The sequence below is a fragment of the Ptiloglossa arizonensis genome, chromosome 5, assembly GCF_051014685.1.
Source record: "Ptiloglossa arizonensis isolate GNS036 chromosome 5, iyPtiAriz1_principal, whole genome shotgun sequence".
NCBI lineage: Eukaryota > Metazoa > Arthropoda > Insecta > Hymenoptera > Colletidae > Ptiloglossa > Ptiloglossa arizonensis.
The window spans coordinates 787,710-812,727 of NC_135052.1; the positions used below are offsets into that span (position 1 = coordinate 787,710).

The 25,018-nt window shown below is 38.7% G+C and overlaps 3 protein-coding genes across 11 annotated transcripts in view; 1 reads left to right on the forward strand and 2 right to left on the reverse strand.

Annotated features, from left to right (window-relative positions):
* Nucleotides 1–362: 362 nt before the first annotated feature.
* Alh (coiled coil domain containing protein Alhambra) lies at nucleotides 363–14,822 on the reverse strand. Of its 4 annotated transcripts, XM_076312419.1 has the most exons (14): nucleotides 14,321–14,822; nucleotides 14,135–14,214; nucleotides 13,727–13,891; nucleotides 13,440–13,637; nucleotides 13,242–13,359; nucleotides 12,694–13,070; nucleotides 12,278–12,609; nucleotides 10,633–11,166; nucleotides 10,374–10,557; nucleotides 10,041–10,263; nucleotides 9,625–9,777; nucleotides 9,117–9,381; nucleotides 8,909–9,037; nucleotides 363–8,798 (listed from the first exon to the last, which is right to left on the reverse strand). In XM_076312419.1, exons 1-14 carry the CDS (start codon nucleotides 14,427–14,429, stop codon nucleotides 8,648–8,650), a joined length of 3,018 nt encoding a protein of 1,005 aa, XP_076168534.1. In that variant the 5' UTR covers nucleotides 14,430–14,822; the 3' UTR covers nucleotides 363–8,647. The 4 variants fall into 4 exon arrangements, with proteins under 4 accessions (XP_076168534.1, XP_076168533.1, XP_076168532.1 ...); XM_076312418.1 differs by having other exon boundaries at nucleotides 10,041–10,260; nucleotides 12,694–13,359; XM_076312417.1 differs by having other exon boundaries at nucleotides 12,694–13,359.
* An 88-nt stretch (nucleotides 14,823–14,910) lies between these two features.
* LOC143147296 (uncharacterized) lies at nucleotides 14,911–17,098 on the forward strand. Its single transcript, XM_076312421.1, has one exon. It carries the CDS (start codon nucleotides 15,585–15,587, stop codon nucleotides 16,290–16,292), a length of 708 nt encoding a protein of 235 aa, XP_076168536.1. The 5' UTR covers nucleotides 14,911–15,584; the 3' UTR covers nucleotides 16,293–17,098.
* Nucleotides 17,099–20,514: 3,416 nt separating this feature from the next.
* Nucleotides 20,515–25,018, reverse strand: part of LOC143147294 (uncharacterized) — a 60,272-nt gene continuing 55,768 nt past the window's right edge. For all 6 annotated transcript variants that reach the window (XM_076312416.1, XM_076312414.1, XM_076312415.1 and 3 more), the window contains 4 exons: nucleotides 24,434–24,949; nucleotides 24,014–24,126; nucleotides 23,543–23,750; nucleotides 20,515–23,452 (listed from right to left, as the gene is read on the reverse strand). In XM_076312416.1, coding sequence (XP_076168531.1) covers nucleotides 22,879–23,452; nucleotides 23,543–23,750; nucleotides 24,014–24,126; nucleotides 24,434–24,949 — 1,411 coding nt within the window. In that variant the 3' untranslated portion in view covers nucleotides 20,515–22,878. The remainder of the gene's footprint in view (nucleotides 23,453–23,542; nucleotides 23,751–24,013; nucleotides 24,127–24,433; nucleotides 24,950–25,018) is intronic.

Genomic DNA, 25,018 nt, shown 5'->3' on the forward strand with positions numbered 1-25,018 from the left:
TCACGACTGTGCAATGGTTTTTCGACTATACGAGATCCTACCTTTGGAATGTTTCATAAAAAATTAATTTTACCACCTGTTCGAATCATTCTTGAAACGATAAAGTTCGTTACCAAAAGAAATCCAAATTCTCAGATCACCATCGCGACAAGACTGTTCGCTATACCGTCGTACAGTGTCATGACAATCGTGACTTTCACCGTCATCTGATCATCCATAATCGTATCTTCGTACATCGTTTCTCGCGGTTATTCGACATTTAGAGTAATCCGTGGAGCAATTTTCCATTGCGTGGAGGAGATGAAATAAATTCACTGTCAAAGATGGCGGGAATTTGTACGGATGAAAAAAGGATCTGAAAGGTCGAGGGACCTTTGCGACGGTGGCGTCGTTTAGTCTTCTTTTATTACATGCTTCCGTATGCACAGTTACATTACAAAATCGTATCGCACAGTGATTTACATCCCTGGATCCGAAACTTATCCGCGCGACTCCGGGACAACGTTTCCGAGACCATCGCGCGCAAATAACGGTTCCTCCGTTCTGATCCACCCGGAGTGGGGGCCGAGCAGCTCGGAAGAATTCGCAGCGCGCGGTTGTTCAACTGCATTGCGTCAGAAGCGTCGTCTTTGTTCAGTGGTGAACGTTCACCCTCGTCCGTCCCCTGTCCCACACGGCTACAATTCTTTTCGCGTAAATCCTATCGGATGTAAATATAAAAACGAAACATTCCGATCGAGACAATCAACCCGCTTCGACGAATCTCTAATAGTTTCCCTGCGTTCGGTCGGTGATTCCCCTCGCTTCGTGGAGCGCGTCAACTCGATAGTGACAATTTTCCCAATTTTTATCCATAAGTTGAAAACCTACGATAAATAAGGATCCACGGTGCTACATTCGAGCGGTAAGGGTAAAACGTGTTTGTTCGTTAATTTTCCAGCAAATCGAGAATATTCCTCGGGTTCGAAATAGGTTAGAAAACGTACGATGAATAAGGGTCCACGGTGCTGCGCTCTAGCGGTGATAGTAACACGTGTTCGTCGAGTCCGTGGTAGGCTTGTATACGAAAGATCTATGTATTTTGAAAGCCTAAAGACCAGATTAGGGATGTCGTTGAAATTTATACCAACTGTAACGTAAAAAGTAAAACTGTTCGATAGTTTGTTAGTGTACTTATTATTTTATAGCACAGCTAACGACGGTATCGTCATTTTAAAAGTTTACAAATATTAGGGTTCGTTCCTTGTAAACGCTTTAAATAAACTTTGTACGTGTTAATATCAACGTGTTAATAAACAAGATATAGGATCAAACTTTGACAACCGAAAAGTCAACGGTTTCGTTCGAAGATTAAAATTCGATCCAAAAGTGGGAAATTTTGGAAGCTCTGTTCGGCGACGCGCTCAAAAAAAAGCTCGACCAGGGAACGCGTTGTCAAAGATTTCGGGAACCACCAACCCCGATAAAGCTCGAGGTTATCTTCCCCAAAGGGCGGACGAGGTCGTCGATGAACCGTCGCATTGGCGCGATAAAAAAACAATCAGCCTTTTTTCGTTAGAAAATCTTCCCCCGAGCGAGAATACGTAGAGTATTTCGCTCATAGTGTGATTTTCCCTCCTCGCTTAACGGGTACAATCGTAGATACACGTTGCCAGGGCAGTTCGAAGATGACATTTGTCGGGCAGCTCGGCGGGAAGATGGTCAGCTGCTCGTTTCGAAAATGTACAAAAGACCATCGGCGATCTTCGAAGTGTCCTGTGCTTCGTCTTCGACGGTACACCATTTCGTTTCGCTTCTCATTTCGCTACGTGGCGTTGCTGGCGCCATAACCTCTTCGGTGCTGACTCGAGCGCATGCCCCGTGCGGAAATCCGGTAGTCACATTCGTTAAGCGTATTCACCGAACGCCGCACAGGCGTTCACCGCACGTGGCGCGCCGCCCGGTTCGACTCGGTTTCGTATCAACACCGAAAGGATTGACGCGTTGCAGGCTGTCCCGGTAAACGTTCACGGGGACCCGGGTTCGATCTTTTTGCAATACTCGATGCAACGAAATCCCACCCTGGTTGTCGCGACACTCGGAAGAACCTACAACCTACAACAAAACCGCTGTGCTCGTCTTTCTTCGATAACTCCCAGAGGCCACCTTTTCTTTCGCACGACTATATTAGAGCGAGCCGCTTAATTTTTATGCTCGTTTTGTCCAGAGACGCGGATTTCTCGCAGAGACAAGCTAACTCTCGCTTTCTCGTAGAAAAATGAAAACACGCTTCGCAAACGGTGCCGTGTTTGGTCCCGTTTGCACACACACTTGTTTTCGTGAACGGTGACTACTTTTAGCGACCACTCGAGTATCAAAATGCTACGGGTACGTCTGTGCCAATATTTCGGCCAATCAAAGCATTGCTGCCCCGCCTGGACGCTGGTCAGTTTGGACAAAATTTTGTTCCTTTCTCTAGCATCGGATTGAATGATTCGCGAATCGCATTTTGACTTTCTGGATTTTTTACAGAAATCAGAGTCTTGGTTCGAACCAGGGACTTATTAAAATCGAAGGTGTCTTGGTAATCGTACCGAGGTCAGTATAACGGTATTTTTCTAATTATCGTTTATACGAAATTGTGTTTGTGTAACTGTCTGAAACGTGTTCGTAGAACAGTAATCCTCGGATAATTGAAACAACATTGAGTTCACGGTAATTTAATTATTCAGGGAAGATAAAGTTTCGGGAAACCTTTTATCTCGGACCCAAATCGGGCCACGGAGATTGTATTCGACGAAAAGTGTGACGCGGATACACCAAGAGTGAGCGAGATGGAGCATGTGCGAGCGAGTCTCGCGTTACTTGAACTCAACAGCTAGCGATCGAAAACTGTGAGACGCGGAATGTATCACCCACTAATGAAAATTAAAATTTTACTATTTTTTGTATCTTCATATGAATATTACCAATACGAGGATTTCGTGACAAAAATGTACCCAGATATAAATTTATTCAGATCAGTTTCAACTGCGATCGAATTTGGTTATAACGAGATTAGGTACAACAAAATCACGGTTCTAACGAACAAAATTTCATAATTTTAATTTAATCGTATCCCAATACGATCGCTCACTTTTGTAAATACAAATTTTGAAAGATTAAAATAATATGAAAATTAAATTATTGAGAAAAAGATTAACAACTTCAATAATCGTGTTTATTAACCGGCATAGTTTTCAATTACGAACAAATAATATTAAACACAATTTATTTGTGAATAATTTGAAAAACTATGCTGTAATTATATAACTACAATCGTTCAATTATGTCAATACAAATAATATATAAATGTATAAATATACTGTATTCTCTTTTAAACATTTTTCTTCTTTTTTAAAGCTATTTTTTTATCAAGTTTTTGAAAATTTTTGAAAGTAGACGATAAATTTAACTCGTCGCTGATACAGCTTGTGATGTATTATGTCGAGAAAGTTTGTTAATCCCCTAGTGCTCATTATAACCAAGTTCAATAGTATATCTAATTGGAAGTTTTTTAAAAACGTATGTATCGTGATATAATTTCTGTGAGAGACCTTGGTTAACCAAATATTTCGAACGTATAATGTAAATTGCAAGATCGTGTTTTTTACATTTGTTAAGAATATCGTAACAAGAAAATAATTTCTAAATTCGTAAAATAACCTATAAGTTCATTTCGTTTGATGTCTTATTTAGTATATTATTTCAGACCACATCCTACCAGAAACATTCGTCTAATTATTCATTTTATACTTCTACTAAAATAATTCCTTTAACTATTTCAGTTTTGGCGGGAATAAGATAAGCTTGGTCGCTCGAGTAGGAGTTACAAAATTAACGGTACCACGTCAAAATTAGAATGTAAACGTACTTGTTGACAAATATAACAATTTTAATTCTCATTAGTGGGTTAAATTTAACCCTAACTTGCACATCTTATCACTCTTGCCCTAGTCGTTCGCGTCGAAGAAATACAAACAGTGATGGGAATAATTTCGCTTCAATTATACAGGGATTATTGTATACACGATACAGATGTAACATTACGGATACATACGCTTATGAGTACAACGTATATAATATTTATAAAAATCATACAGAAGAAATGGGTCGTAAGAAACAATTGTGTAGTTCCATACTTCTATTTCTATAAGGAATTTCCCAGATGCGAACGAAAAATATCGTTATAATGTCGGTGTTTTCTATTTCGGTCTAAGTCCCTGGTTTAAATACGTTGAAGAACGTTCGAACTTCCGAAATGCTCGAGTTTCATCCAAGAGAAAATGTTAAATGGAACTTTGTCTGCTCTTAATGCATTCTCTAACAGTTTGTAATTGTCGATACAATTTGAACGAATGATGCGTCGAACTCCGATAGCTCGATTTCGGAACAAGTATTTTGTTCAATATTTCTCGCGAATTACTACGTACTTAACACGATCTACGTCTATGGTAAACGCATGATTTCTGTGTACATAAATATACGTACGAAACATTTAAAAGTTACAATAAATCTACGAATAGAACATTCTAATAAACAGAGGTCACTGGGTTTATACAAAATTTACAACGGAAGTCGATTAAGTACAGAAATATGCTTTACTCTCGAAGAACGATACAATTTTGCCTCCGTTAATGAATTTTATTATTATTATTATTATTATTTTTATTTATTTATTTTTTTTCGTATAACGTACCACGGTTTCTTATAATAGTCTCTCTCTCTCTCGAACGTTTGTTTGCAACTTAGTTTTTGGTGCCTCGAAAACACTTGTTAGCATTATTCTTGTTCGTTGCGTATAAACCCAATGTTCCCTACGATTAGAGAAGACTTTGGTGAAACTAAAAGTCAAATTTTTAAGCGACAAGCTTCGATAGTCGATCCACGGCGGATTAGGAACACAATAATTTATTTGTACACGAACTGAAAGTGAACACAAGAACGAGAGTCGGTGTTTTTCTCACTGCAGCGTGAACATATCCATTGAAACGATAATGAAGAAAATTAAGGGCGACGTTGAGTCACGTTTCCTCTTTTACCCTGAATCACACATTCTATTCTCAGGTGAACGAAGGCGATTTCAGTCTCAAAATCTTAAACAACCTGGACGGTCGTTTAAGAGATTGAGATGTTCAATGATTCGATTGCAAAAATTTGGCACGGTCTGCTGTGTAAAAATATTATCGTACTGTTCTTTGTAACTTCGCTCATACTTTTCTGTCGTGCATGCTTCGTTCTCTCTCGCATCCTTCTCTCGTACCGTATATTACCTTAAACGTACAGCAATACTACACTGATAATGCATAAAATACTCTTCATTGGTATAAACGCACTGTTGTTTTCAACGATCACTTCTTATTTTCTTTTTTTTTTTTTTTCGTTTTTCTTTTTTGTTGGAAACCCTTTCGAACTTTCTACAAGATCTTAGATTATTGATCTCCATCGAGTCGTGCTTTAAAATTCTGCACCCTTTATCGTACAATTTAGAAGTTTCGGGTTTAACATCGATCGAAAAAAAAGTTTTAATTTTTACAATTGTTTCTCATAAGACGCAATATTTGTACGATAAGAATCATTTCGAGCATTTTACCTATACGGATATTATCGAATTAATGTTTTACACGTAGAACATTCTAATACTGTTTCTTAGAACTTCGACGAGTTTTATACAAAATTACTGCCTTCGAGACCATCAGTTTGGTTACCTCCTCGCAAGTACTTTACGTGTTCACTGTCCTAGACTGTATATAATAAATTATAATTAAAAAAAAAAAAAAAAAAAAAAAAAAAAAACAATAGATTTCAAACATCCTACGCAGGTTTCTATTTCGGGTGTTTGCAATACGTTACAATAAAATTCCTAAACTGAAATCACAACTCTGAACACATGCATAAAAATATCATCCACTCGATCCGCAGTTTTTTTGTTTTGTTTTTATAATTAAAAATATATTTACAAAAGTTATAATTAAATAGCGTTTAAAAAATAAGGCAGTGTGCTTATTACCATGGGACGTTCATAGGTACTCGATGTACGATTGGTTCGGAGGTCTCGAACAGTGAACGTGTCAAGTATGCAATATAAAATGTATATTTCACATTAGTGTTACTTGTTGTTTGTCAAATATGTACAATAATTGGGCCAGAATTTTGTGCTCGACACAATCGACGTACACGAAGAAAACTCGACAGAATTTTGTATAATAAATTGATTTTCCCTGAGTGGTGACGAGCTATCCTGAAGATTTGGTGTCCTCGTGTTCTACCACTACTACAATCTTATCATTGCATACGCGTTATCGTTATCGTACAATATAAGCCTAAAAATTCTCGGTGCTGTTTTAAAAAATTTACACGTTTTACCGAGAGCAAATCGATTTCTCAGGTAATCCTCAAACACAGTACGCACCAATCTAAAATCGTCTTTCCGTAAAGTACTAATTAAAACAAAGAACACAATACGGTAAACGTTTTCGTTAAAACAATATCGTCCGTAACGAAACGAAACCTGACCCTAATGGGCCTAATAGCCTGGCAGTAATATAAAAAGAAAGAGGAGAGAAATTATTCACACATTTGTGTGGAACGTGTTGCACACTCTAACTTTTAAAATTCAAATACTTCTCAAACGAAAAAAAAAAAAAATCAGAAAAATGAATTTCTGCCGATGTTTCCTTTCCATCATGATCATACCGTTTATACTCCATGGATTTTCAGTAGAGTTATCTGCCATTTGACAGCACGCGAACCAACCGATAAAAGAGAAAAACTAGTCGTACCATTTACAAATACTCTCACACGTACAACGCTGTTCATTTTAAACGACCGCTCCGTCACAATTGTTAAAAACGATCGAGCCGAATTTCATCGTACAAATAGCCCTTAGTCTCTTGAGCGAAAAGTCCTACCATTAACTCTCCCAACAGCTTCGTGTACTCTTCTAACAAGTTTTGATTACGCGTCTAGTATACGATTTTATCGTTACAGTGATCGACAAAGGTCGCGACTGTCGCTTTCGATCCGAGTGAAATGTGCGGTGCCATCGAGAAAGGTAAGGTACTAGCAACGAAGAAAGATGAATCGCAAATGAACCCGCTGTTCACGAACGAAGCGTGTGAAACCTACAATGTACAATCGCAAAACACTTCTCAAGCATGCTCGAGAATAAACCTATGAAACGTTAAGGTTCCGAGCCGATATGGTTTCCACAACTTACGGTTCAGCTCAATCAGTCAATCGAGAACCAAATTAATGTAGAAACAATTATACGTTTGCTACGAAGAGGAGCTTCCCGATCGTTCTGTCTCACGGTGACATTTTATTGGTGGAAGGCAGTGCTCGTGTTGTACGTCTAAGTAGTATGTTTTATGTATAAGATTAGAATATACATCGTCCAACTGTGAGACAGATCGATTCTGCATTACAATCTACGTATTAAAAGTGTACCCTTTGTCGACAGTGGTGCTCTAAAGAGATCCCTCGAAAAAGAAAAGTGAACAGCATGGCATTTGAATTTGCAGGATGTTAAAAATAAAAGAAATAAGTTCAGAGTCTAGAGAGTATCTGGTATTCACTAAACCGAGTAAAAGGAAAAAGTCGACGTAACGGGGGCAGTCACTTCCGAGTATATAATTGGTTCTAGCTCCGACAGAGTGAATTATTCAACCTTTCCGAGTATATAATTGGTTCTAGCTCCGACAGAGTGAATTATTCAACCTGTTGATCAAACATTTTGTACTCAGTTTGGCGAATACTGTACGTTCTCTAAGTTCTGTATACTTTTCTTTGTATATCGTGGGCCGCGTAACAAAAGAAGCCGTACGTAGGTGGTGAAACGTTTTGCAAAAAATGCCTCTGTATAAAACGATGGGTGAACTTTGTCGTACCACCAGACTTACACGCGGTTACCTTTCGTTAAAATGTACACCTACATGTAAATATTATTGCTATTCTCGTCGCGATAGATTAACTTACAATCTAAGATTTGTACATCTCCGGATTTGCCGTTATTCTTTTCTTTCATCATGATGCCGACGATGGAAAGATTGTCTCAGACGTGCTCGACGACGCACAACCAAGGAGAAACGAAATAAGAAAACAAACTTCTAAAATGCCTGCCTTTTTCGTTTGTAATTTACCCCTATATGCCGTGCTTGTCATTTCGCATGCGTTTCGATCATTATAATTCGTAATCAAATTATTCGAATCGATACTTTGTCAAAATTTGTGTCTATATATTGACAGAAATGCGTCTACTTAGAATCAGCTACGGTATCGTCCCTTTATAAATTAATAAAGTCATGAATTATACAGCGATCGAACGATAAATGCAACAGATTCTTTCCGATCGATAATATTACCTTTCGTCTAAACGTCTTAAAAAAACGTAAGGCTACTGATCAATCGCGTTTAATCGAGCAGAGACCCCAGAAGTCGAGATTAAACAAAGTCAATTTTAAATGACGAAGCACGGGTCGGATTGGTTTTTTGAAAATAAGGTGACAAATTTTCAGTCCACTTTTACGGATAATAGAATACGTCTCTCGGTTGATGATTAAGTTCCATCACTCCCACGTCTGTCAACGGATGCAGCACGCTTCTGTTTACTTGATGTTTGCATCTATCTTCAGCTGGGTTTCCCTGGTGGCCCATGACTGGGTGGAGAAGGTCCATGAGAGTGAAGATTATGAACATTACCTACTTGATTACTTGTCAAACTGGACATAGTGGTTTGATACATTGAAGGCATGTAACTGCTCAACGATTGTGGAACCGACCTGAAAGATAATAGGCTATCGATAAAGCTTTAACGGGATCGAAAACGAATCAGAACAGAAAAAAACGAAATAACAATAAAAAGCATAGCTAGAAAATTTTAACTTATCACCTTGGCACCCCACGCAGTGGATCCGGTGTAACGGAAGAGTTTCTGACAACTCCAGAATTGCTAGCAGGTGCCGGGGACACTATGTTACTCGGTTGCCCTTGATGATACGCACTTCCTGCCGGGCTATGTCTGTTCGTAATAAACACAACAAAAAATGAATTTTAAAATACCTCTATTTGCGATGTTGTTCAAAAGACAGACACTTTACCTGATCGTTGGACTTGGTTGAGGTGCAACCAATGAAGTCCGATGTTGATATTGAGACAAAGACGCCGCGGCTGGGGGGGAAGGATCCGGCGGTAAACCGTTCTCCAACGTCGTCGAATGATTACTGGAACTCGAATGAGGCATGTACGTGTTGTTTACTCGGGGTTCTCGGTTCACTCTCGGAACGGGAGCCGCAGCTCCTGGTGGAACATCAGGGTGTGGAACGTTGGGATGAGACGGATTGACAGTCGGATGTATATTATTCGCTACAATTGATTCATAAAAGTAAATAAAGAACAAAAATAATTATCAATTTTATCCAGCAGTATAATTCTAAACTTGATACAAGAAACGTTTCGAATAAAATACAGATATTGTTGAATTGAACCTTTATTTGGGCCGACACGTTAAATTTACATGGGTATCGCTGCTGAAACATTTCTCATATCAAGTTTGAAATTAAATAGCAAAGGATTTAAGTAGCAACTGAATAAGGAAAAAGAAATTACCTGGGTGCGTACTGGGCTGAGTTGTCAGTGGGATAGCAAGTCTAGCATTCACAGCCAATAAGTGATCTCTCCTTTGCAAAAGACTATTTACATGTTCCTCTAGCCTAAGGTTTTCTGCTCTTAATTGATGAAGACACGAAAGTAGGGAAGCGACTGTAAAGAGTGTTTTAGAGTGTGATTAATCTTATTTCTTACACACATAGGATAACTGTTAAGCCTAACTAGCCATAAAGCACTTTACTTTGCATTTTATCATATTTAAGAATGCAAAATAATAATAGAAAGTAATTGTGTAATGGTTTGAAGTAAGTTCATGCAAAGTCACTTATAAACAAAATTAATAAAGAAAGAGGATCCCAATTTTTTTTCCACAACCCATGCGACTAAAAGCGTGTTTTTCCTTGCCGTACACTCACTGTCAAAGTGCTGGGCTTGCTCCATCAAAAATTGACTTCCTTGTTCCCATTGCCTCTCTAGAAGTTGATCCAGTGTTTGAGGTATTGCTCCACCTCCCAATGAACCAGTGATAGAACCAGCACCAATAGCACTGGTGCTAGTATTAGGATTGGTATTGCTTGTTGTATTAAAAACTGAAGAAAATGATGTAGGTGGTGCACCTGTCTGAGTGGATCGTATCTGCTTGTAAAACAATGAAGCATGATTGAGACAGAGAAAGCTTAAAGCAGTTTTTATTATCGTTCTATTTTAGGAAAGTAACTCAATGTTCGCGAGTTTTTGAAAATACATACAGACGCAATCACCCGACTGTGTAGCTGTGGGCCGACTAAATTCGTTGTAGAATTATTCGCTTCGGTAAAAATAGAATGTGCTTCCAGCTCTTGTGACAGGGTGTCAGACATCTTTTGCGCCATTGTTGAAGTTGGATTCAACTGATTTCCTAACATATGTGGTGCACTGACTCCATTCTGAAACCTATTACATAATTGAAGTTAAAACATGTGTTAAAGAAAAACTCGTGTCATTTCAACAATTAATAATAATTATTACAATTTGACATCTTTCTCTTCTTTAGGGTTTGTAAGTGTTGGAGTACTGGATGCAGAAGGTGTAGGCGTTGTAGAGGCTGCACTAGCACTTTTCCTCTTCCGCCTTCCTGGCCCATTACTACTCATACTCTCAGATCCAGGACTGCTTGGAGGAGACTCTTTGACAGTAGGACCCATTGTATTTGCAGTACCAGAATTAACGCTGCTAAAGTGCCCACTACTTAACGTGGGTCCTTGAATAATGGATGGTATAGGTGCTACAGTTACAGCAGGTGGAGGAGTCTGATGATTATTTCTTCCTCCTCGTCTAGATGTTGTTACCACTGCACTACTAGACACTGATGTTACTACAGAAGAAGCTGTTGGATGAGGTGGTTGTTGTTGCTGTTGTTGTTGTTGTTGTTGTTGTTGCTGCTGCTGTTGTTGTTGTTGCTGCTGCTGCTGCTGTGATTGTGACTGCGGCAGTGCTGGTTGACTATTGGATGATCCTCGCTTTGGTTTGCGGGTCTTTTCCTGTTTATCCGATGATTGAGAGCTACAATAGCAACAAAAACATGCATTCACACGTATGGTTATGAATTAAGTCTTTATTGTATTAGTTAAAAGACATAAAGTAAATTTTACTGTTCATAACAGACCACAATAATAAAATAGTAAAGATTTACACAAAGATACACTTTAGACTCTAATTTATATAACTAATTACACATTTATGGTAATATAAATAGATTATGCAAACATTTACGAAATTCATTGCTGTATAAGAACCAATATAAACGGACCGTTGCGCAGTGCCATTTATAACATCACGTTACTCCTTTCCTTCGTTCGTTGCCCTTGAGGCCCCTTGAGGTAGAAAAAACAAACATAACCTCAAAGTGTCCTTAAAGCTACAGACGAATCACAGGTACGCTAACAGAATCACTAGTCATTCACAAAATTTCATGTGGCCGAAGATTTCTTACGACTTAAGTCTTAGAAAAATGAACTAATTAAAAAAATTGTTTCAGATTATTTCTCGTGTTCATGTAGCACGACGTCGTCGTAAACACCTTCCATTTGTCACGATGGATTTCAATATTTTCAAAGAAAACAGTCGCACCTCGATGGAACGATATTTACCACGGTACCGTAAATTCATAGACCATAAAATTTTTCTACCTGAACAATTTTTACGATACGCGCGAAGAGGTTAGAAACAAAGTGGCTTGTTTATCCAACGGTCAGCCATTTTGATGCATTCAGTTTTGGCGCGTATTTGAAATAGAATATACTCGTGTGGATCTCAGTAATTTAGTTATCGATTTTGGAATTGCAAATAGATTTAAAAAAAAAGGTTTATAAAATAGAAAGTATAATTTTTTCGTTCATTAAGTTTCCATGTAAAATAAGATTCACTCTATATTATAGAAAAATGCGTGCATTATTTACGATAGAAATACAGCGTGAAACGCTTAAAATTACCACCTTGATTTACATCAATATTATTGTTTCAAAAGAAAAGCAGATCAAATTAAAGTTGTATGTTATTATGTAACGAATATTATAAAAAGCAAAATTTTATTTATGATTGAAAAAATGCGTTACTATACTTGTATACAAGTGGAAGTATTTAGATATGAAGTTTAGTTGTATGTCGTGCTTACCGAGATCTCTTAATAGGAGCTTCTTCCGGCGTAAACCTCTCAGAATTTGAGATAGCACTCGTCCTTAGTTCAGTGGTAGCCGCTGTGGTGATAATGCTCTGTTGTAGTTGTTGATACAGGGTAGGAGCGCTTGTTACTACGCTCTGCACCGCATTAGGAAGTGATGTTGCGGTCAATGGAACGGACACGACTATGCTGTTCGACGTAGTCGTTGGTGACTGGGTAACAACCAACGACTGAGACTGTGTTACAGCCATTATCACAGGTGTAGTAGTTGCTTCGGTACTAATTGGGGTATTCGCTAGTGACTGAATAGGGCTCTCAACTTTCAGCTATAGAAACATAAAAATAACACAGATTTTACAAGTATTTTCGTATAATGATCTACAGAGTGAAACTTTTTAAAGTTTATTTACCTTTTTCGATTTTTCTGGTTCGGTGGTTGTGCTTAGGCTCGTGGCTTCTGTTATGGTTGTCTGTACATTGTTGCTTGAAACCGCTTGCTGTACAATAGAACTGACAGCAACCACGACAGAACCGCTGGCTTCTGAGCTGACCGATTGGTTCGAGTTTTCGTTCCCTATCACTGTTGGCGTACGTGCTCCGGTTTTTCTCTTTTTACTGTGGCTCGAGGTCTTGTTCGACGATGACGAATTCGATTTCGTTTGGCCACTGTTTTTGTGGCCCGAGTTCACGTTCGATCCTGATTTAATCGTCGCAGCGGCTACTGCGGTAGTAGTGGAAGTAGTGCCGTCATGTCCAAACACACTCTCCGATTGGGTGACGATTGTCTCTACGAAGTTGGAAGTTGTGAATTTACTGGAATTTGTGGTGTTGTCTTTGGGTGTATTACGGCCGCTGCTGCTTTTGTCGTCAGCAACGCCATTTATTTCTAGACTTGGACTAGTATTGGATTTGTTTTTAGAATTGGTAGCGGATTTGGAACTTGAACTCTTTCGTTTACCACTTGACGAAGACTTTATTGGTGTTTCTGCTTCCTTTTCAGGAGACGAGTCTGATGAGCCATTATCAGCAGGTATTGGCTTGTAAGGTGGTATAGTTTTTACATTACCACCCTTTTTCTGAATATTGGATAATGAAATTGTTACTTAAGTCTATAAAGCGGATGAATAAAGATTTATCAAACAGTTACAAAACTCACCAATTTTGAGTAGTGATGCTGACAATATCCACAGTACTTAACGTTATCAAGATAGTTGCCAGCTTCTTCACAGAGCAAGCCAAGAGCCTGAGCACACGTGACATGAAATTGCTGCCTGCAGCCTGTCTTGTTGCACTGCATACAGGCTCCTACATTTGCTCTACTACCTCTTCCTTGTTCCTCACAAATATAACACGTCTGAAACAGCGAATATCATAAATAAATACCAAATATTCATTACAGTCGCTATACACTGTAAAACAATATTATATCGGTAATTTCCTTACTTTACTGAATCTTTCCGTTGGTATGAGTTGCAAAATAATTGGCTCCATTGTCGTCACGTTTCCAAATCGTACCTCTGGTATATAGAGCGCACAAACGACATGTGCCCATCCAGCCTGATCTGTTCTCTTAAGAGCTCCATCTCGACTTGGACACAACTCGCAACGCTGTTAAGTAAGAATATAATAAGCAATTATAAAAAACTGAACCTACATATTGTACTAACATTTAATAGATCTTTTTTTTCATAAAAAGAACATTCTCATTCGTATATTTATCACAATATACACACAAACATTAACGCAATATCAAATGCTACAACGATTGCTTACGCATGTACATGTTTCAACCCACGTGTTTACAAATATAAATGTAAACACAGACGATTGTAAGATCAACATTTAACTCACCACACGTGCACTTCTTTCCTGTGATTCACATTTTCTACAATACCATGGTCCAGTCGGTACCGTAACGATACCATAGCAAGCTGTAAAAACAATTTGTACATAGTATCGCACAGCTGATTGAAACACACTTTGTTTGTAGAGGGATTCTACTCTACAGAGAGTAGTATAACATTTGTGGGAACAAACCTTGATGTACGGCAACGGTGCAGCCTTGACCATCGCAGTACACCAGCGGATTTTCAGTCCAACCCCTCTCGTCAGAACACACGCAGCACCCTCCAAGCATCTCCTTCATGCTGTGCTCCAAGCAGTTCGGAAGACGAGACTAGCATGAGGAGCTAGGCGAGCCGTAAGTGAGGACGTGGCGCGAGGTAGCCTCGCTTTCGCAATTGCATCCTGGCGACGGTGGTCCTCGGTTCGGTTGCCTCTCTGGCCGCGTTCCTCGATACCCGTACACGCGCGTGACGCATTCAACGGTGGTGAATCGTGGCTGTGACCGCGGTCGTGAGTTCCTCGCCGCGTGAACGGTTCGCGTCGTGGATACACGAATTGACAGCACCGAGAGGTGATCACAAGGCGCCGTGCATCGCGTATGTCGCGTCGAAAACTTCTCCACGGAACGTGCTTGGACGGTTTGTTATTTACAACGGCGCTCTATTTGTTTCGCTGGTCGGCCATCTTATTTTTGTTGTCGCGGCCGATCTGCGCACGCGCTGCCGCGCGCTCTGCCGCGAAACCGAGAAAGCGTGTTCGGAAATGCGGCTGCTGGAAATGCGATTAAAATTTAACCAATGTAATCGCGATTCCAAAAAACAATCCCTCCAAGTAATTTTGGAACACTATTTTTCGTTTCCATTTGATCATTGGAATATCCGCGATGACTTTTCCTTCCTCTGGTACTCGGAATATTGGACGATGCTTCGGAAATTCTCGAACGAGTAACTCGTTCTTTTTTTTAAACTTTGGGATACGGTAATGGTTAGAAAACCATCGTTGCGCTCCCACGATAAGGAATTACGTTGCAATTGCAGCGCAGGTCACGCGTCGAGTGAATCGTCCCGATGAATCGCATCGGCCATCAATGAACGTGCCGTGGTCGCGTGCGCACATGCGGTCGACCAATCACGGACCAAGCGTAAGGCTCTACTACTTAGGCCAGATTCCAAGAGTTTACACACGAGTAGTATGGGTCCATTGAATGGAACGTAACAAGCAGAAGATACAATACGTTTTCGTTGTCTCTACGAAACAAGTTAAACACTCAAAGACGTTACCAATCAACCGTGACACGTGGTAAAACATAAGGAGGCGATACATTCGTACATGAGTAATTCTCTTTCGGATAAAAGACCGTTCCACTCGACGAAGCAGGAAGAAATGATAACGAAGTAAAATTCTGTTTACTCGGAATAGATCAACCGAAATACACACGCGTAAAATTAGTTCAACGATGGAGTTAAACGACGATTTATATACTATCGTGTGGGCGGATCAGTCAAACCTATCCGAGATATTATCGTTTCTACACGAAAATTTCGATAAGGAGGAGACTATGTTAAAGAGTATGCGAGATAATAGCTCGTTAACGACAGAGGAAGTGGAATCGATGAGAATCGATCACGAACGACTGATACGGGCGATATTCGAATTCTCGCCTTGTTTTGTGGCCTTGGAGAAATCGTCCGGAAAAATAATCGGTGCAAACCTAATGATCGTCAGCAGAAACTCGAAATTCGACGATAGAGCGGACGGAGTTTCGGCCGCGTTCGCCAATAATCCACCCACGACGAGATTAATGAAACGATATTTCGATTATTTGTCCGAGATCAGCGAGAGGGCCGACCTGTACAGTAAGTTTCCAAACTCTAAAGCGGCTGTGGAGTTTTATGCGGTCGCTGTGGATAAGAATTACCGAAGAATGGGTATCTCGAGGTCACTAATGGCCAAAGGAATATCGTTCGCGAAAAATAATCTCCAGGATGTTGGATTCGTATTCGGAGTGTACACGTCTCTGTACTCGAGAAAGTCGGCCGAGAAATTGGGCTTGAAAAGCGTCATGGACGTCGATCTCCTGACGTACAGGGACCCCGAAGGACGAGCTATTTTTCAGGATACTCCTCCGCACAATATCGTCTCCGTTATGGCGTTAGAGATTTAGGATGATTAGGATGAATCGCGTAGATCCAAACGTAAACGTTTTCGCGCTTGGTACCGTTTACTCGCACAGTATTAAATACCGAACAAAGTAAATGAATCGCGTGTAAGAGGAATATATTCGATGAAGTGTCTTCCAGAAATTGAAAACAAGAAGTACACGTATATGTACGTATTTTTTTTTGTACGAACAAAATGGTGTCGCAACGTCTTTTCACGAAGAGCAAAGTATTATACAAAAGTAAAATGAATTTTGACAGTGTTTAAAAATGGTGTTAGTATAACGCTTCGGTTCCATTCTTCGAGCCCTCTTCGAGTTGAGAGATATTAATGGAATAGAAAATGTATATAAATTGTACAAAACTATAGTTCATCATCTATGATGATCATTATGGTCTTCTAATGAAAACAATTAAAAAAGACAAGAATTGAGGGGGTCTTTTATCATTTCCGTGTAACTTCAATCAGATTCGAACTAGAATTAAATTTCAGCGCTATTAGGTGTAGGAATTAAAACTAAACACGACAAAAATTGTATTGTAAGCAATGCGAATCACGACCATATCATAAATAAATATTTTTTCGCCTATGTATGTCATTCGAATAAATTTTTATATAGATAGTTTTTTTTATTCGCTACAAACAAATACTACGAGCAACGAGTAATAATTATGCATATAAATTATCCGAATAAAGATTTATTCTATGTTATTTGACTAATGCCCAACTCCGATTTATTTAAATATAATACATAGGTACGATGACTATTCGGCTCTCGAAATTTATTTTATTATTTTTCTCTTAAAGGTATTCTTAACTATTTCGAGTAGTATTGAAAAATTTGATTCTTACATTTCATTAAAACATACAAATATTAAATATACAAATTTTTATATATTATTATGCGTTACAAAAGTTTTCTATGGTACGCGTAAAATTTACATTCGTTTTGCATAGAATTTCATTTCGTTCTATCGTTTTTCTTATAGAGTGATAAATAAAAATCGAAAATTGAACGAAAAATTATTCCTTCTATTGGAGCGAAAATTTCATTCATCTCCCTTCTGGGTAGAAAATTTATAGTCCTTGAAATTTATTTATCAATCTAAAGAAGACACTTCTACGAACAAAACAAAATTTGTTGTGAAAAATATAACTTTTACGGGTACTCTACAAATTATAAAACTTAAACAAATATTTCATAAATGTACAAATAATTAATGTACTCCTTATTTTGAAACCTCAATTATTAAAAAAAAACATTTGAGTAACAATCTCTTTTACTTTGAAATTCAATCAAAATTTATTTCTATAGACTAATTAATGATTTCTAATGCATAAATAACATGCATATCTTATAATGACATTTTTAGAATATACGTAAACATTGATAACAATCACGAATTGAGTTAAACCTTCAATTTCTATAAATTTCTCTATGTACTTTGAATTCTATTAATAATAATTGTTAACAACTATCATCAAACAATGGTTGAAGTAATTACAAACAACACCCATTACGTAAATAATGGTTGATATTATTATTTTATCGAAATATTAATTATTCGCGAAATAATTTTTCATCTGGATCGAACAAACAGTCGAAGTAACTGCAAATCTGTGACGTTACACATTCTTGACAGTAGATACCAACTCCCCGTACTCGAAAATATTTAATTTCCATGGAGTTTTCCAAGATGGACGGATCTTTCAATTTTGAATCCATTTTCTGATAATTCTGGCATAATCTGTACACCTTGGAACACTTCAAAAACCAATAGACATTATGTTAACAGTATTTAATCGGTTATCGTTTTAATTTTATAAATTATATATGTTTTTTTCTCTCCTTAGCTAGGTATTACATCAAACGAAGAAAATTTATAGCAATATAACAACATATTTTATTTAATCGTCTGCTACTTTTATTTCCTAATTATTCCTTGAAATTTAATGACCGTTTAACTAGTCATATTAAAATAAAATATTTTATTCGATTACTCGCTATGATTAATTTTCAATTATTTCTTGAATTCATATAACTCCTTAGCTAACTATATACAATTATAGAGATTCGTGTTGTACGAGGAATTCGATTCCACAAGATTAAACAGGATCATGATACTCATCCGAAAGGTTACAATTATTGTCTTAAACGTATTAAATATTTAAGGAGATCGTATTAATCGAACAATATATGAACAACATTAATCGAAATAAATTAGACAAGCGATACAATTGACCAACATTCGACGACGAAAATTTTGGTGACTCGTTAGATAAGTTTTCGTGGTTTACACGAAAGTACAAAGTAAACGATGACTAAATCGAATTTCGTTGATTTTATAAAAGAATTTACATGGGTGAATTGACGAGGTATTAAACGCTGAGAAATGATTTCTTTTATGTAATTTAATCGGGGAAAGCATAATAAATATTGTTATCAAGGAATAACAGTATCTGTACAGAACAGCGCGTAACATTATTATATCGGTCTCATCCGTAACGAATATAAAATTACAACTGTACAATTCGAGAATAAATAACATCGCGATATATTTTGTTATAGTAAAGTTTCACGTATTTAAAGCTATTAGGAAGGATTGTACTGTAGCGACTGGTGCAACGCTATACGAATACAATGTATACTTCTAACGTTTTACATAAATTATAGAAGATGTAAAACGATGTATTTAGACGGTCATTCGAGCGATTGTTATTATTTAATTATACCCGGCGTAGAAAAAAAAAGGATTTACCACTAAGTACTACGATAAGCGTGTCGCTGGTCGATGCGATGTAATATACAGAATATGGTCGATTTTTGGTTTTTCTTTCCGTTTTGGATCGGTAAGAAAGAAAAATGAACGAACGATTCATGATTTTGTCGCAATTTGGTCGAATGACCGCGAAGCAACCACAATCTGGAATTAATACGAGAATTAAAAATATTTCCTGTCGGTTGCCCCCTTACAGGTAAATTAATTGTGCTCATCAGTCATCTCGTATAACAAACAGAGTCGATTTAACGATAACAGTTTCATTTATAATTTACTGTATACGGAACACAAGATGGCTAAATTTTATCTGGCCAAACTTTAGACGGAGAACTTTACACTTCGAGCGAGTAAAAAAAATGCTTTCGTTACAATTATAAACGTATATGAAAATCGAACGAGTGAAACGATACGATTGACGTATCATCGAATATGTTTACGATTGCAATAAATATTACAAACAAAAATTATCTTCTGAGTACAGTATACATTGTAATGGAAGGAAAACAGTCATTCTTTTGGCCACTGTTATTAAAATTCAGGCAATCTGTGGGACACGTGTGCGCTCTAGGGGTGCCAATAAACTGTAACAGCTCCCAACGAATATAACAAATTTTTTATGAACATCATCTCCGCTGCGCGTAATTATTCTAATACTTTGTGAAATACGTTAAAAATATATACACACACACATATATGTCGATATTTTTAGACACACCTGCTATACTATCAACAAATTTTCTAAGCTGATCTTTTCAACGTTTCTTTTTCTCTAGACATTAGCTAAAAAATATAAATATCTCAATTACGATAATTGTAATAAGATTTACCTAATAATCGTTCTACCAACAAGTTACATTAAAATTTCAACTCGTTTGGAAATTGTTTGGCTACCCCGACACACATTTATTAATATATATTTTCAGTAGTTTATTTGTACAGGACGTAGAATGTTATTGCACTTAAATAACATTTCTCCCGCCACGGGCCATGAATTTTTTTTTCTTTTTTCCTTCTTTCTTTTGCTATAAATAAAAATAAATTGTTTCCAGAGGATGGACCGCGTGGCGGGAGAGATGCAATACGTATAAATATTTCACGAAAACAGTTTCGATCGGAGTTTCGTTCTATTAAGTTAATAAATAGCCGCTAGGTGTGATCACATGTAATAATAGTAACCGTTTTGTTGATATTAATCATAACTCTAGCGAGGATCAAGTTTCATCGAAACTAGCGAGTGGCTATAGTCGGAACAAAATCAATTGGCCGTTCAAGGTCACCGAGCTGCTACCCCCACCACGTTCTTTAGCTATCCTGCCGCTCTGTTTCCCGTTTCTTCTCTCCGCGTTCGCTTCTTCTGTCGTATTTAAGAAACAATTGCTTTTGTTTCAACTATAAACTGCAATTATAGCTCTGTTTCTGCATCGAGTCACTAAATATTGCATAAAAGACGCGAGAAAAAATATATTTGGAACTGAAGGGGTTTTCACGACAAGTTAGACCCCTTGGACTTCACCTTAACGTTCACGAGGTGTACTCTCGAGGACCCAAATGTTCGCATAAAATACGTTTCTAATAAATGTCATGGTTACGTGAACTTCGGTGCTCGATTATTCCTTTGCTTATAATATTGCTCTGTTACATTTCGTGTAGCCTTAAAATGCGTAAATTCCTCAAAACGACGGGCTTCTCTGGAAAAAGTCTTGTCTGCTGTTTCCACGCGTTCAGAGAATGTGTCAAAATCGTATTGAACAGAAATGGGCCATTTGTGAAAATTTTGCAGAGAATTATATCCGTTTATCAGTCGTTCTCCTGTCGGTTATTGTTAAATACAGGACACGAATTAACCGAAGCAGCCATTATCTTTCTTCTTGATACGAATACAGACATTTCTATAGTAAGAAACAAAATGCTCCATCTTGTATGTGCTCAATCTTTCACGATCTTTATAATTTGACAGGTTACAAGATTTTCGCTGTTTAGAACCAACAAAAATTTCCCAAGTGTCCGATCGATTATGAAGCTTAGTATTTTCCCAAGAAATTTCCATCGTTGTCGCGTCGATAAGTCAGTTACCTGTGTTTGCAACAACGCATAAAAATATCCAAAACTTAATTTCCCTACGTGTATCAGTCTCAAAAGTACATTGAGCGAAAATGTACGAAATCAGTTCTTCCATTTTCATCTTTTCTAAGGAAAATCGCACTGTTTTGGCTTATTGCAACAGATATTATTTCGTTCTCTTCGCTGGTATGTGTATATTTTATCCTAGGTTTATTCCTCGTTCGGTAAATCAGCAGGATATTAATCTCCTCGTGGACAAACGGTCTAATTGTGCAGTGTGTGAAAAAAAACATTTGTCACGTCGTATGTAAATGAATCCAAACAACTGAATCGATAGAGATTGAAACTCGAGATAATTTTTTATCTTCCTGTATACGTTACTCGACAAGAGAATAAGCAATTCGAAAGAAACCACATCCGTCGAATGAATTGTTCTCTCGAGAAGAGTTGTTTAAGTTTTGGCCAATTAGATTGCGCAGAGTAGTCGTTGAGAGCGAAATGCTCCTCCCACTTTGTCACCCACTGCTATATTCGCGTTGATGTCGTGTTATATAAAGACCTACTGTACAAACACAACGTTTGATACGATACTTCTACAAATTGTATGGGTACATATTTGATGCTTCGTAAAAGTAAGTACTATTGCTTGTTCGGTGCTTCCTTAAAAGTATCATTACGACTATGTAAGGACTAAGGCGTACGGTTGTCAAAGAATGTGGTATTGGGTTATAATAATATTTTCGAGGATCGCACTGTTTCATGTTTCAATGGTGCAGATTCTTCTCGTCGATACTGCTTTGAACATCATAGGCCACTGTGTACTTAAATATGTACATGTGTACTTATATGTGTATATAGATACTTGTATATACATATACCAATTTCACGAATTCTTTTCCAATGAGTATTGATCGACAAAATAAGAAACAAACCCTAATCGCTGTATAGAATTGAAAACAAACCCAATTTCCAGTAATTACTTATATTGATTAAATTTTGTAATTACTCAAAGTTGTACCTCTTTGTCTTGCCAACTCTGTATACGATATTGGTACCGATCAAGTATTTGTTCTAAGGAAATCGGAAATTGGTATCAAGTATCCGAGATTTCGAGACATTTAAATACTTTCCGTCGAGTACTTTGGTATCGTATTGCTTGAATATCGTTAATATCTAATCGTATCTTTTCCATTATTAACGTCTCTGTATCACCATCTGTAGACAGTACAGATTGACTGAAGATAAAGTGAAGAAAGAAGCATCTTGCTCTCAGAAATTACGTCACGCGATCTAATTGGTCGAAATTAACTCTTTAGTTCTCTTTTAACTCTTTTCTCTCTTATCGTTTCGAGTACGTGGAAACAAAACGAATTTAAACGCGAGTAATAATTACAATGTAAATGAAAATCCTTCAACTTGGATAAATACGTAAAGTCGTTTGTGAGAGCCGCGACAAATATTTTTTCTACACCTTGTGCACCTCCATTCGTCTTTACATCACGAGCGAGACAAGGAAAATGTCTCCGTTTTCGATCAAATTATACATTTTCGGTGTTTTGTCTATTCTCCCTCTCGCTCTCCTCCCTCCCTCTCTCCCTCTCTCCCTTTGCATTAGCTACTAAGATTGCTGACCAACTAAACGCTGGTTTTCCTATACGAGCTCCTCGCATATTTTCCAAATATGCCTTCGGCGCGCCAACGGAAATGCACCATCGATTTTTGCCTCGAAAGCTTCTGCTGCCTATACTGTCAAAGAATCGAGACGTCTTCTGAGTTCCTGTTCTCCGGCAGCATGGCAGTTCTCTCCTCCATCTGAATGGTCCCAACGTTGTGATTCCTCTTAGTAGCATACTCCGTCGCCATTCCTGGTCGAATGTTCATGTACCTGAGCGTTTGTTCCTCGTTTTGTTTAAAGCTTCGAAAATCTACCACTGGTCCCAAAGGCGACACCTCGGTGTTCAGCAACAGAGGCCTGGAGCTCTCCAGGTCGCAAACCATATCGCCCAGCAACGATTCCTCGTTCTGCTTATCGTCCTGGCAGTTGATGTCGAGCAGAGGAGGACTCGGAATCTCCAACGGGCTCGACGTCGACGTCGAGGATTGGGTGGTCAGATGCTGAGACGGCCAGGAAAGGGAGAACTTTCTGTTATTCTCCGTGAGCTGCATCTCGATCTGACCCGTGTGCTCTATCTGCACGCTGGCTAAAGGAACATCCAGGCAGGGCGACAAAATTCTCGGATTCGTCGCCAGGAAGTCAACGATGTCCGGAGCAGTTGGTCTCTTCGTATGGTCCGTACACCAACAGGAGTACATCATATTTTCTCTGCGAACGAAACAAATTCTTGAGCACATCGACAGCAAAACGATGAATCGAAAGTAGACAAAGGGGTCTTTGCTCCCAACGAACGCTTACAATTGTAATTTCACGCCTTTAGGAACGATTAGTGTGTTTCCAGTTTTGACGTGGGTCAACACCTCGTTGTTGCTCATCCCCTGGAAAGGAAAACTGCCGAACGTGATAATCTCGTAAAGTAAAACCCCGTAAGACCAGACATCCGAGGCTGGAGTGAATATTCCGAGACCCAAGGATTCTGGTGCCATCCATCTTACAGGTAACATTCCTGGAACGAAGACTTTTACTTCAGAAATCGATCGATTTTACAGTGAACAAGGACTCAATTGGCCGCTCGATGATAATTTTCCAACCGTGAAACGCATGAAAACTATCCTCTACCGGTAATTGACACGTGCTTCCAAGTTTATAGGACAAAATTTGTTTGCAGGTTTGCACAAAGACGAGAAATAGAACAGACTAAAGGAGGGTAAACTTCTCTAGCCACGAGCGATCACTTGCGTCCGTTATCGTACCAGCTTGGATGCATACCTTTTCGATTAAATTTATAATAATCGTTTTCGTACATGGGCCTGGTCATACCAAAGTCCCCGAGCTTCACAACGCGTTGCGCGTTCACTAAGCAGTTTCGAGAGGCAACGTCTCTGAAAAAGAAGAAACACGAGAATCAATGCACGTCAGAAGTAAACTCCGAGGACATGCGAGACGGAACCGAGGCAAAGGTAACGTCCGTCCGCGAGAAGAAGGCAAACGAGTATCTGTATCCCCACTTGGGTCCACTAGCTCCCCTAGTATCAGAGACGTTGCTCACTATTAGCCGACGTCGATCCTCGTTACCGTCTTAGGCCAATAGCGAGCAACGTCCGTGATGTTAAGGGAGTTAGTGGACCGGAGTGGGGATACAAACACTCGTCTGTCTTCTTTGTAAGGGTAGCTTCTCGCGATACTCACCTGTGAACGTACTTCAACTGCGCCAAATAGCTGAGCGCCCTAGCCACGTCCAGCGCCATCGCAGTCAACTTTTTATTGGATATCTCGTCAGAGTCCTCGTAGTTGCGATCGTTCACCAGGTGTCTCCTTGCGAGTAAATAAGTTTTCAGGTCGCCGTAAAGCATGAACTCCATCACCGTCAACACTGGCTCGCCCTTTATGCACACGCCCAACAGTTTGATGATGTTCTTGTGCTCGAATCTCTTCATCACTTCCACTTCGCTGAGGAAGTCCAGTTTCTCGTCGGTAGTGCTCCCCACCTTCAAGGTTTTCACGGCAACGGCCAGCCAACCTTTCTCAGAGAAGAACGCCTCGCCACCGTAAACTGTCCCAAAAGCTCCCTCGCCTAACTTTCGATTGATCACCACCCTGTCACGTGGTATTTCCCATTTGTCCAAGTCGGAGGTGTCCGTCTGGGTGAAGTCCAGACCTAGAGATTTGATGTACTTCTCGTGGAGCCTCACCTTCTCCTCGTACCTGAACAGAATAATTGAGTAATATTGTAGGAATTTATTCAATTACCGACGGTGGTTATAAAATAAGGGT

What these genes read in the sequence shown, in the direction of transcription:
- Alh (XM_076312417.1), bottom strand. Translation starts at nt 14,429, where the DNA reads ATGAAGGAGATGCTTGGAGGGTGCTGCGTGTGTTCTGACGAGAGGGGT. An exon ending in AGGAAAGAAGTGCACGTGTG is followed by an intron (nt 13,892 to 14,134) that starts GTGAGTTAAATG and finishes CTTACTTAACAG; the next exon opens with CGTTGCGAGTTGTGTCCAAG. An exon ending in CAACGGAAAGATTCAGTAAA is followed by an intron (nt 13,638 to 13,726) that starts GTAAGGAAATTA and finishes TCGCTGTTTCAG; the next exon opens with ACGTGTTATATTTGTGAGGA.
- LOC143147296 (XM_076312421.1), top strand. Translation starts at nt 15,585, where the DNA reads ATGGAGTTAAACGACGATTTATATACTATCGTGTGGGCGGATCAGTCA.